This window comes from Athene noctua, chromosome 1 (assembly GCF_965140245.1).
Source record: "Athene noctua chromosome 1, bAthNoc1.hap1.1, whole genome shotgun sequence".
In the NCBI taxonomy this organism is placed as follows: Eukaryota; Metazoa; Chordata; class Aves; order Strigiformes; family Strigidae; genus Athene; species Athene noctua.
The window spans coordinates 255,862,210-255,875,365 of NC_134037.1; the positions used below are offsets into that span (position 1 = coordinate 255,862,210).

The window sequence follows — 13,156 nt, forward strand, 5'->3', positions numbered from 1 at the left end:
TTGATAGTGCACCTTAGGGTAATGCAATTTTAAGAAAGTCCAGGCTCACTGGATTTGTGTGAGGTGCAGTAGTGCTGTCTACTCAAACTCATGGACTGTGTGTGGTGACAAAAGTGGTCCCAGAGTTTGTTTACTTTTGAAACATCGTTCTTCGTTCCCTCTTCTCCTACAATAGTCACATCATTAAATCCAGTCTGTGTCCTTTAATTAGCCAACACTGAGTCAAAATTTACTCTTTCATGATTAAGGCTTTATAGGAAGCTCCATCTCTAATGCCCAGGTTTCGAGTACTTTATAGTCTTTTGAGCCCTGTCAAATGCTATTTGCAACAGCTGGGAGATGGTGCAGTTATACTGGAACAACTCATCTCCCCTGTTCACTTAAGTTGATAGCTGCATCTTCACTTATTAAACGGAAATTTAAATCCTCACAGCTGTACTGTGGTGGTGGTGCTAAGCAGCAGAACATAAAAAGCCTTTCTGACCTAGATAGCTCAGGATTTTGATGTATAGCAAAAGGGCTTTGATATTATACAACAGATGATTAATCCCACAAGATGCTTTGAATCCTGGCCCTATTCCAAAGTCCTTTATGTGTATGTTGAGCTTTAAGCAGATAGACAGTGTAGTGGAAGGCTCATTTTAGTGACAGAAGACATGGAAAAAAAACAATGAGTGTGGAAGGATTTCTCAGGAAGATAACAACTATATGTAAATACTATCAAAACTCCAAAGAAGAAACTGAGAAGGCAAGAAAAGGCAATAAAAACAAGATACTGATGTTTTGGCTGTGCTATCAATAAAATATGGGGTTTTGACAACTTCATGGCACTTCTGTTTTGAAACAAGTGTTTTGCACTATGATTAGGGCACTGCTGGAAATGTGCTATTACACCATCTGGTCTCTCCTTCCTAAAGTGACAAATTGTCCCTGTGGTATCTTAAGGAAGCTCCAGGGAACCAGTGACTCATGAACCTCCAGTACAGCAATGGACTTACTGAGACTGGCTATAAGTATTAGTCCACCAATGCTGTTCTTCACAGAGAAGAAAGACACAATATATTGAGACAATAGTTTATTTAATTTGTTAAGTTTCTTTCCAATATTCCTCTTGGGATGTATGCATGGAAATACTACTGGAAGCATAATTGGTTGAGGCCCTGTGGCCTGTTAAGCATTGGCAGTACTTTCATTCATCTGCCCATGGAATTCTGAATTGACAGGTTTAGCAAAACAATACTCAGGGGAGTGTTGTGATGGGTTGACAATGCTGCACAAAGATTCCACAGTGGCTACTGGGCTAAGGTTTTAGTTAGTCTGTTTAATCCTTGAACAGAGTGTTACTATGCCCGTGAACCTCAGAAAAAAGACTTGGTTTATAACCATGCATAAAAGCCTGTTTATTTGCCTTTGTGCATGTATTATCTGGATTCAGTTCAGTTGTGTCAGTCTGGCATTCACTTCTTCAGCTTTGATGAGGTCATCCTCAAAGCTGTGGACATTTCCTTCTTTATACAGGATGGAAAATGAAATTCTAAATTCCAAGAGTATCATAATTTTTTCTTCTTAGCTGTGTCGTTGATCATTTTTTCTTCTTTTGGAAAGACTTGAGAATCACACGATATGGGTAATATCATATTGCCCATTCAGTCAGACTCCGATTTTATTTTCTTGCACAGGTTGCTTGCAGTCCTGATCCTGACCTATGCGTGATTTTGGCATTGAATCCCTGCCATAGTTTCCCCCCTGTAAGAGTTAGACTTTGTTTCCTGATGATCCTGATGATCCTTTCCATCCTGATACCCATGGATGAAGATTATAGAATAGTTTTACTGTAAATTTTTTTATGTCAACATGTTGATAACTACCTCATTGATGTTAGATATAGTATGGCTCCTGTTTGTCAGTCTTGAAGGTGTTTCCTCATAACTTAAAAAAGACATTTGGGTATCTTAGTTAAGAGACTGATTTAATGAACTGGTTCTTTTACTTATCTGTACATTGTACTTCACAAATTACACTCTGACAATATCACTCTTGATCCATCCCTGTCCATATCCTTTGCCCTGGGGACTAATATTATGCCTGCTGCCAGGAAAAAATTGTGTCCTCATTTATGAACCAGTCAGGTTTTCTAAACCTATGATTATCTTGTTAGTCTATATCTTTTGCTTATTTTGCATCAGTAAATTTCACGTTTAGTCAGATTACTGCAAAATCCACTAAAGAGGAGGTAAAGTACGACATCATCACTTCAGAAGTTGCCCAACTCTCCAAGCATGCCTTACAGTAAGTGCTAGAAAAACTGGACTGTAAGGGAGAAAGGTGACCTGCTGTTCAGCATGCCAGTAGGAGGCTTGTGAGTCCTATGCTGAACCACAGACTTTCTGTAAGACTCTGTGGGAGCTAAAAAGAAAGTAGGAGGAAGAGGAACATGAACCTGAAAATTCTGATCAGCTCTAGCTCTGCTCTTAACACTTCTGTTCCCAGATAACAAGGCGATCTGACCCAAAAGCAGCCTAGGACTGAGGCATGAATACACTTTCTCTGTACAAGGAATTAAATGAGTTCTGGTCACTAAGGAATTATATTAAAATGCAGGGGGTTGTATGGATGGGACAGAATAGCATTCGCTGCTGCAATGCTGTAGAAGAAAAAGGAAAAAAAAAAAAAAAAAGGTAAGTCTCAACTTCATTCTTCAAATGCCTGGACTACAATGTGCATCTTGATAAGAAGAACACCCTGAAGCCTCCAGCAACTCCCAGAGTCTTGGAGTCTGTGCCTGAAGAATGTTGCCTGATTCCTTTCTGGGTGCCACATCAAATTGCGTCTTACAGTCTTACAGCACAGGAAGTTATTTTTGATCCCACCAGCCTAGGTTGCTTCTACCTCAATTTAGGATCTTAGCTTTCTTCAGGCTCCCTCTCTCAGGAGGGGAATAAGCATCTGCAGACAATGAGGAGCACTTACCCTTGGGAATTGCCATTATAGTTTTAGATTTGTCTACATCTGCTATAGGGAGAGCCTAGGACAACTAGGGTTCCCTATGCAGTTGGTTTCAGTACTAAAAGTTACACAGGATGAATCCTGTGACTCATGTCACTGTTTTCCTTAAATAAATACAGTCATTCTCAGAAGCTCAGTCACTTAACCCCAAAGGGTTCAGGGAACTTTCAGAGTGATAGAAGAAAACAAATTAAAATACAAAGGAAAATAAAGATTATGATATCACAAAAATTATTGGGAAAGACTCAAGGTCAAGCATAATGCTTGAAATTTTGCCTTCTTTATTTCAACAAGCTTGATTTTGACTGTATAGTGTTCCTGTAATTTGAAACATTTCATGATGTTCTCTGCAACTCAGCTATGTCTCCCCTTTATGTTTCCAAAGATATGAAATCATGAATTTTAAAAAAATGGGGAAGGACTACTTTGATTATATCAATGTTGGCAGCTGGGACAACGGTGAGCTGAAAATGGATGACGATGAAATATGGTCAGAGAAAAATAATATCATCAGATCTGTGTGCAGTGAACCCTGTGAAAAAGGCCAGATAAAGGTAAATATTTTCTCCATTTACTTCAGTCGTGTAGAATGCATAGCCTTGAATTTTGAAAGCAAGTTTTACTTGACTCTTACATGGAGACAGCATCCCACACCTTAATTAAAATGTACAGACATGTATGTAGTTCTTACTCATATTCCAGTCATCTCATTATTTTCATAAGTTGCTGTTTCCTTGAACTCCTATTTCTGTGAACTGCTGACTATTTTATACTTATATTCCAAATGCTTTAGAACAGGTATTGTTTGAGGGTTTTTTCCTGCATATTTTTGCAGCATCTGATTCAGTGGAGTGCAAATCCCTGACTGGGACTTGTCAGTACAATTGCAGGTAAATTATAAAAAATAATTGCTACTATTTCAGTGCTAGACATAGACACCTAGACTGGAACATTATTACTCAGACCTTAAGTCTGTGGTATCATTGGAGAATGTTGATAACTACCACTACTTAGAATTTTAGAAAATGTAGGTAACTGTTTTTAAATCATACCTATTTTACTGGTTTTTTGTTTTCCAGGGTTTTGATTTTTCCTTTCTCCCTTTCTATGTGGCAGCAAGTAGGGAGAGTAGATGAATCTGTCATATCTTAATTGTACTCTATTATTCTTCAGCATCCCATGACATGGCAGAACAGTTAAAATACTGCAAGTCCTTAGCTTACCTTGCAATCATTTATATAAAAGCCTGTTGACTGAGGGGTTGGGCATGGACAACAGAGTGGCTCAGACTGAAAAAAAAAAGCACCTGTAATTTCTGACATGTCTCACTGGAAGCTGGATTACTTTTCTCCCATGTTAACATGGCATGCCTGCAAAACTGGGAAGCAGCTAGGTACAGTGAGGGGATGATGGGAGGCTGACCATGCTCTGCAATTTAAAGTGAATCTCTTCAGTCTGAGTTTTCCAGAGTTTTAGGAAACAGTCACCATGTTTTATTCACCAAGTGGTCTTTGGCAGAGTCAGTAAGTGACTTTCATCAGACCAAATGTGTATGTCTTCAGTGTAGGAATATACAATTATATCAGATTTCTGAACCTTCTTTATAGTCAATAGAAATAATATATTATTCCAGATTAGGAGTCATCTCATCCTCATATAGACTTTGAAATCAGTTAAGATGAATCTTAATGTAGAAACGCTTCTTTTTCTTCACTGATGGTGAAGGGCACTCAGCCATGACAGCTGGTTGAGAAGTGAACATACCTTCTGCAGACACAGAAAGTGGGATGAATTGTTCCCAGAGTAACTAAACAGGGGTCTGATGTTAGGCTGCTCTAGCCACAAAGTCACATATGTGAGGGGATAGAGATGGACAGATAATAACTCAGATCTGGGCAGCTCTGAGTTCCTTTATGGTCTTTGCCACAACACAGGTGATGGGAAGTGGTTTGTGGTCTTCATTAACAGTCTCCTTCCACCTTCTGCCCATGTTCTCAAGGATTCTCCCAAGAGGATTCTTCACTACGAAGCCAAACCATCACACACTTAGACACAGGCTTGAAGTCCGGTGTCTGAAATGTTCTTTATGCTCCTCGTTATGTTATAAATCTCAAGGTTTACTTCACAGTTCTCTATCGTCTTGGTCTTCACAGGTGATAGGGAGAGTTTGACCCTGCCAAGCTCCATGTTGGTTTTTCTGCAGAATTTTGTGGGATTGAGTTATGCAGGAATTCGAAACGTTCAATATAATGATATCCAACACTCAGCAACATTTGATACAACCATCTGAAGGACTTGATAAACAACCCAACTCTATACATTTGAAATAGTGTGGACATACAATTATTTAAATAAATACAGGTTCAAAAGATTGCCCAGATGGCAAAGGGAAGAGTAGATAATTTTTTCTTTTAAAAAGAATTATTTTTGTTAAAATGGACAAATTGTTTTACAGTTGAGTGCTACAGCAAACAGTTTTTCAAGAAATGAAAAATAAAAGGATGAAGAAATAGCTGACTAAGCAATTTAATCCAAAAATTCTGACCTGATTCTGAGTAGCAATTATTTTGATTCCTAGAGAAGGATATATAATCCTTCTCTGGAATAACCTCCAGTCAGTGCTGGGTAAGAAATTATGAGTGTACCAGTTTTCTAATGGATTAGTCAAATTCCAAATATTTTATAGAAGATGCTGTTTTGGTGAAAATCTTAACAGAAAAGTGTAAATGAATTGTTTTGCTAAGTTTAGGTGTTTTGATAATAACATATGGTTTCTATTTTACCATTTATTTTTCTTGAGTGTTTTATACATTGTAAAATTATGGATTTTTATAATCCATCAAGTTTATTAAAATGTGTATCTAAAAATTAGTACAAGCTTCCTAGGAATTGGTTTTCCCAGATACAAGAGATTTTGTAATTTGTTCCACTTTTCATACTTGTTCAAAATGAAAGAAATCCCAAGATGTGCATTCTTTTCTGGAGGACAGTTACTCTGTTTTGCATGTAGCTCTAGTCTCAACACTTGCAGAGCAAATCACTTATGTTCCCATGGCCTTTCTGCCAGTTTAGCCATTCAGGTGTGGCTTTTTTTCTTTCCGTACTCTACAATTTTAAAAACAAAACCAAAAATTGAAGTTTTCAAGTCTCCATATTGCTGATTAAAATTATATCATTTACACTTTTTTTCACTGCAGCAAAGACAAATCCAGTTCTTTTTGATTACACTCCTTTACACTTCATTTTTTAAAACTGCAATAAAGACATTAGGTTTTGAAGCCACCTTCTGAATTCATCATTATAAAAGATACATAATTCGACCTACTTATGTTATAATTAGGAGCATTCATTTATAAATTGTTTGGGAAGAGCAGAGAAACTGGGAATCCTTTATTTTAAAAGAAAGACATATTGCCAAGAAGTACAGATGTTTTCAGGGCCCAGAGATGATAAATAAGGATCTTTAAAAATCTCCATCTCAATCATGATCATGCAATAACTTTTGGCAGAAAATTATAAAAGGATAAATCAGGTCAGATGTTAAAATCGATAAAGATAGCATTTTTACTCTTAAATGTTAATTAGAAATGCAGTGATTAAATAATTCTGGAAAAGTCATATTCAGTTTGATCTGTGGAAAAAATAAATTTTAACAAAGCAGTCACAATTAGATGAAAAATAAGCATCCAAAAATCTTTAGTTAATGACCCCTTAGGGAAATAACATTGCTGACATGATTCCCTGTATGGACCACAGTGGAATGAATTACGTGCCTTGTGTATCATGCACTGGTTTCTGTAGGCACATTGCCATCAGTGAAATTTTGAGTTTTGCTAATTCTAAGAGGGGAATAAACATCTTATTGTCATTCTGTACTTCCACTTATATTTCTGTGGGGTTGATGGTTTCTCTCTTCTGGTACGTACATGATGGGAGAACTGAGAACTTGTATCATATGTTGTATAAGCAAACATATTATGAAAATGAACTTCCTTTAAAACGAAATTTTAAAAGCCCATCTATTAAGAAAAAGAGATTAAAAAAATAAATTAGCAACAGGGGGGGAATGAATGTAGATTTATGCTGCTAAACCAAATGTCAATTTTTGTCTCAGGTGATCCGTAAAGGAGAAGTGAGTTGCTGTTGGACCTGCACTCCTTGTAAAGAGAACGAATATGTATTTGACGAATACACATGCAAAGCTTGCCAGCTGGGCTCCTGGCCCAACGATGACCTCACAGGTAAATGAGTTGTGGCTGTGCTTATGTTGTCAATGAAAATGTTCATCTGCTGAGTTGAAGAAACAAATGCCATATTCAAGTGAGTATGAGGACTCTTTTGGTCAGACCAAATCCAGGGATAAAGCTGAAATTTGAACTGAGACTGATATTTGTCTTCTCTCCTCAACCTGATCCAGGAATCATTGGTGTAATTCAGCTGCTTTCTAAAGATCTGAGTTACTAGATCTGGAAATTAAAAAAAAAAAAAAAAATAGTGCCGGTTTTGTATTTAACGCTGTCTTAAAATCTAGATGGTGTTGCAGATCTTGTCCTTCCCCAAGCAGGTAGAGAAATTAAGTCCTTGTCAGAGAAAGACAGGTCAAATTTCAGAGTTTGTTTTCCTCTCAATCATGTACAGAAGAGGCATACTTTCTTTTTTAATATGAAAAAGTTATAAACAAGTTGCTGGAGTTACTGCTGCTAAATGCATGAGTGCTCCAAGCAGACTTAGGTCTGCATTAGTCCTTTGTTCACCAGAGTCTACTAGAATATAGTGTTCACGTTCTCCTTGCCATGGCATAGATCTCTATGCTCTCGCAGAATACCAATTTGGCTACTTTAGAGATAAATTACTCCGACACTTGTATCCCGCAGCCTCTCCTCTTTATACAAACACAACTCAAGTATTCCAATTCTCAGAGCACACACCACTTCAAAATGCTGTTCAGGGACGAGGTTCTCATTGTGCCAGGCTCTGTATAGACAAGGGGAGAAGAGAGAGGTTTTTTTCCAGAAGAGCTCACAGACTTGGTTTGTGCATTATTTCTGTGGATGAGGAGAGATATTTTTGAGGTGAAAGAGAGGGAAGACAAAGGGAAAAACAGTTTGCTGGATGAATTTATGTAAATGGAAGAATGTTAGACAAGGCTTGACCTATAGATTTTTATATATAAAGTTAATCCTTTCCTGGTAAGGAATTTTGCATTACTGTCATATAACAGCTAGATTACATAATTACTACAAAAATATCATTTAGCCATGAAACTGATGGGATATTTTTCAGAAAATGTCAAATATAAAACTCTCCCTGAGAGAAAAACTTTTAACCGAGAAAACTGAAACAGCAATAAAATGGATCTGCAAGTGCTTCTCCAGCCCTGCTCCCCCAGCCCTGCCTCCCTGGGCACTCAGCAGCCAGCCAGCAAAGCTGCCTGATCCCAGAGAAAGCTTTTTTGTGCCAGGATAATGGAGAAGTGCAGAAAAAGAGACCTGGCCCCACATGTCCCCCAGAGCAGAGTACTTTGGGTGTGGTATAAGCTCAGGTTCACATCCCACCTGGGCCATCCAGAAGCCTCCAAAGCTGTTGCAGGGACCAGGCCACTGCACCAGGCTGGTCAGTTTATTAAGGTCAACCAGTGCAAGTGGTCAGCTGTTCAACCACTGGGGTCTTGTCTGAGATGTGGCAGATCCCAGATTCAGTGAGCACCAGAGGTTTTACCCAATGTAGGTCAGCTGGAAAAGGATCTGCTACAAGCCATTTAGAAGGGAAATCACTCCAAATGCCTCTTGGACCGGCGGAGGACCCACTTCTGAAACACCAGTGATGGGAACTGCCTGTTGACCTGCTGAAGTTTGAGTAATGAGCCTGTAAGCACCATATGTAAGACAAAGTGGAGCAAACTGCCACCCAGTTGGCCTTCAAGCTCTGTGCTGGCTCCCCTGGGCATGCAGAACTCCATGCCTTAAGCAAGGCATTAGTCTGGGCTTGTGGGAGGATTTACCCTATGAAGGTCTTACTTTGCCCTCAGGATAGAAGAGCAGGATGGGATGGCACATTGAAAGCTCTTATAGAATGAGTCAGTGATCCTTCCACCCAGCTCTGATTGTTTTAAAGAAAAGTAGTTGTCTTTTTAGTCAAGCCAGCTGCTTTGTGTGTTACATGAGCTGCTACATTTTGCAAAACCATTCATCTGACTTTAGACATGCATTTTATGCCTTTATAGGGACCAAAGTCAATATGCACGCCAAACAACCCCTCAACATCAGTGCCAAGTTTCTCAGGAGACTTAACCACTGTTCCTCAGCCAGGTGTAAATTCAGCAGACACTATATCAAAACTGAACCCCACCTTGGCATCCATAAGCAGAGCTGATAACATATGCACTTGTGGTAGCAGGAGAGTCATCACCATAGCTTCACGGCTGTGTAGTCCACACCTAACTTACTATTCACATGATGGCTGGATCTTGTCTTATTTAGCCCTCTACCAAAAACATTTTAAAAAGTCTATTCCCAGTTTATCCTTACAATATATTGAGCTGTATTTTTAATGATCATATTTATAGTCCCAACTTTTGCAGCTTGTAAAAACTGCCTCTCAGTCTTGTTTACAACATAAGATTTAGTAATAAATACGAATTAAAAGCAAGGAGCAAGAGATGTATTTTGTATTCTGGCAAGGAATTTGCCCTTCAGTTTTATAAAGCGTACACAAATCTTCTTGAAATGTCCCTACGTCTGATACTGCAGCAGTCTATGTCTCTTTGCTGGTTGATAAAGTCATGTCTTAGGTAATGTCAGCTCCACAAGGCTACACACATAAAAATATCATTGGAATAAATCTTCCTCGCATGATCACCTTCAAATGAGAGTCCTGTAAATATATCAGCCACGTGCCTGAGAAGGCTCTCAACATGGAGCTGCACCTCACTGTTTGCCAGAGATCTGAACTTGGATAAAAACATTTTTGGAATCCTTTCCTGGCTCACACAACAAAACACTGCTCCATTTTTCTGATGCTGAATGACCAGCATCAGTTTTGTGCCACAAACTTCACTATATAAAATGTGTAATGGCAGGGATGTTGCTCACAGAAAAGAAGAGAGACTAATGCTTTTTTTTCAGTCACCTGTGGAATATCAGAATTCAGATGCAAGAGGGGAGAAGACAGAAGGGATGCAATATGTGTAGGAAAACAAAGTTCTTCTCAGAATTGAAAAAGTCATTTGAGTTCTGAAGTACAGAAAGGTACAGGAGGTCCAAAGGTAGTGGGGAAGACAAGTGGAAGGAAGCGTTTCTCTTGATTGAAAAAGTTACTGGAAAATATCTCCATCTAGAAGTGAAACTAAGATGAGAAAGGGAGTATTTAGCTGCCTATATTTTATTTCCTCACAAATTTCAGTTTGATTGCTTCCGTATACAGCATTCCCCAGGGACCATGCTCCTCCTTGGACAAAAAACGTCATTCTCTTCCTTTTCTTCAAACTTATCTGTACCACCCCAACATGCACCCCAAGTCATTATCTCCCACTTGGTTTAGTATCAAGATGTGCTTTCCAATCTACTGTAGCTCCCCTTCTTCCCTATATATTGTGTCAGCAATATCCATACATTACAGCACCGCTTCATACATTACCGTGGCCAGTGTGGCTGAGCCACATACTCAGTTAAAGCAGGAGAAACTCACAGGTTTAAGTCCAAAAGTATATGTCAACCCCTCCACTATTCCTCAAAGCCATTCTTTGCATTGTATTCACAGTGGAGGGAAGAGAAATAGACGACAGGCATGTTTAGATACAAATGAAGGGGTTTTCTTAACACTGAGGACCAAACCTGAATAAAATTGGTTTTTCAGTAGCTTGATGAGAACGGCTTTTTGATTCTCCAGAAACTTAGGACATGGCCTTATGCATTCAAAAGGATACCAGAAAAGCACCAAAGGGTGCCAGATAAGCACCAGAAAGGGTGCCAGAAAGACCAGATAAGTTTTGTTCAGCTTCTTTTTTCAGTGGATGCAGAAACATTTTGGTCCAGTTATCATTAGTGTTTAAGGACATTTTTGAGGTGAGAATGAGATAATTATTCTTTCCTTCTGTGATTCAGGGACAGCATACAAGAATAACAGAAACAAAGTTTTGTCTAGTGACCTTGGGGTCTGCAAGGAAAGTAGATGATATTAATTTCAGTGACACTTAGGTTACCTTCAGGCTGTATTGATATTTTTTCTCATTCTCTGTGTACTCCAAATATACTGGCTATTTGATTTTCTTAATTGAATTCCCATGAAAATAGGAGCTGAAATATTTTACAGCTCTTGAAATGTTTTCTTTGCCATTCAAGGATAAGGCTGGGTATCAGAAATATATATATTTTTACTATAGTTACAAAAATGCTTTCACCAACTAAGTACAGTAAACCCAGGACAGCAGCAACATGATCTTGTCTGCCTCTCTGAAAGTGCCAGATAAGAGCTGGATTATCCAGACAACCCTTGAATGGAAAGGACTGAAAAAAGTATTTTCCACCTCTAAGTGACACAACAGCCATTCCAAAGAACTCTGACAACACTGAGGCTGTCTCCTGCTTGGTTTGTACCAATCCGGATTCCTCACTGAGAATCGAGGATGACTGCCTTCCTCATCCTGAGGGCATTGCTCATACTGTCAGGGAGAACCACAGAGAACACACAGGGCTGGGAGCTGCTGCTGTCTTGGCTCCTGGCACCGTCTGGGACAGTCCAGAGCTGTGGCTCATGACAACCACCCGCAGGGCCGAGGGCAGGGGCGATACCTGATGTCGGATCTCAGCGGATCTCCACAAAGGCTTGGTCAGCTCTTCCTGCAGCGTGCTGGGTCGGGCTGTGGCAGAAGCCATGGGGGTCTGAGGCTCAGGTGTCTCATAAGACCAGATCCTTCCCCCTGCCCCCAAGCAAAAAAATTGTTCATCTCTTGCCTGAAATATTTTCAGATGCTAACTGCTTGTTGCCATCAAACTGCTTTCTCGTATTGTTGCCTGCAATAAAGTTGCAGCCATTGGTAATTTCAGCAATTGTCTGACAGTTGTGAGCACAAGGCAGAACATAATTTAGCCTGTGCTGACATTGATTTTGCTGCTGAAACATTACTAGGATCTTGCTTTTGACCATAATTGGTAAGGCTGCAATTCAGACTGAGGGTAGAAGAAGGACACGATTTTTATCTGGTTGTTTTTAGTATTATAAGTGCACATCAGGAGAAATAATGCCCAATTTTCACCCTGATTTTCTGTGCCCTGTATTTCTCTTCCCTTGTTATTTCTTATTCCAAATGAAATCTAACCATTTCCATAAGTCATTCTCTACCAGCCTTTTGGAGAAAGCAGATGAGGATGAGTTAAGGGTTCAGGTGGCAATATTATGACCAGGATCTCGGGTTATAATTTTCTTCCCTACCTTGTTGCTGGGTTTCTGGACTTTTCTTCCCTAAATTGCTTGTTCCAGGTGAAGTGTTGACTTTGACTTCCAGTCTATTTACAGCCCAAGTCTCCAGCGTGAGCCACACAGAGCTTCAGGCTCAAGTGAGATGGTTCAAGAATACTGAGCTCAACAAACAACCCTTGGAGGCTCCTGGGCTGAAGGGGAACTTGCCAACAAAGCCAGAAGGATCCACTTGTAATTTTGTCTTACATTATGGGAAATTTGCTGAAGACGACGTATTCTGAACAAAACATTTACAACACAGGGAGCCAGCATTTTTTAGTGAAACATTTACAACATTAGCACTGATGTAAGGATGGACGTGGTTGCTGCAAGTTGTTCCAGCCATTCTACACATTTGTGTAATTAAGGAATCATTCCCCGTGTGGTCACAGAGTAATGTTAACGCATTATTCTAAGATTCATGACCTTGCCCTTTACTGCAATGCACAGCTAAATAAGTATATTTGAGTTACTAGGGACTTAGGCTCTTGAGCTAGAGATGCCCCAGCTTTCATGATTTAAGATGTGACCAATCCCAACTCCTGCCCTGCAGAGGTAGTAGCATAAACACCTGCACAGCCCTCAGCTGCATCCATGGATTGTGCAAACCTGCCTTTGCTGATGGCTTCAGTAGATGTGCCAGCCTGGGAACTGCAGCTGCAAAGAAGCCAAAGCATGGTCACCTCTACATCCC

At 39.5% G+C, this 13,156-nt stretch overlaps 1 protein-coding gene across 3 annotated transcripts in view; it reads left to right on the plus strand.

Moving 5' to 3' along the window:
- GRM5 (glutamate metabotropic receptor 5) overlaps nucleotides 1-13,156 on the plus strand; it is a 277,466-nt gene that overhangs the window by 228,917 nt on the left and 35,393 nt on the right. For all 3 annotated transcript variants that reach the window (XM_074917515.1, XM_074917523.1, XM_074917533.1), the window contains exons 5-6: nucleotides 3,392-3,560; nucleotides 7,121-7,247. In XM_074917515.1, the coding sequence (XP_074773616.1) occupies nucleotides 3,392-3,560; nucleotides 7,121-7,247 (296 nt within the window). The remainder of the gene's footprint in view (nucleotides 1-3,391; nucleotides 3,561-7,120; nucleotides 7,248-13,156) is intronic.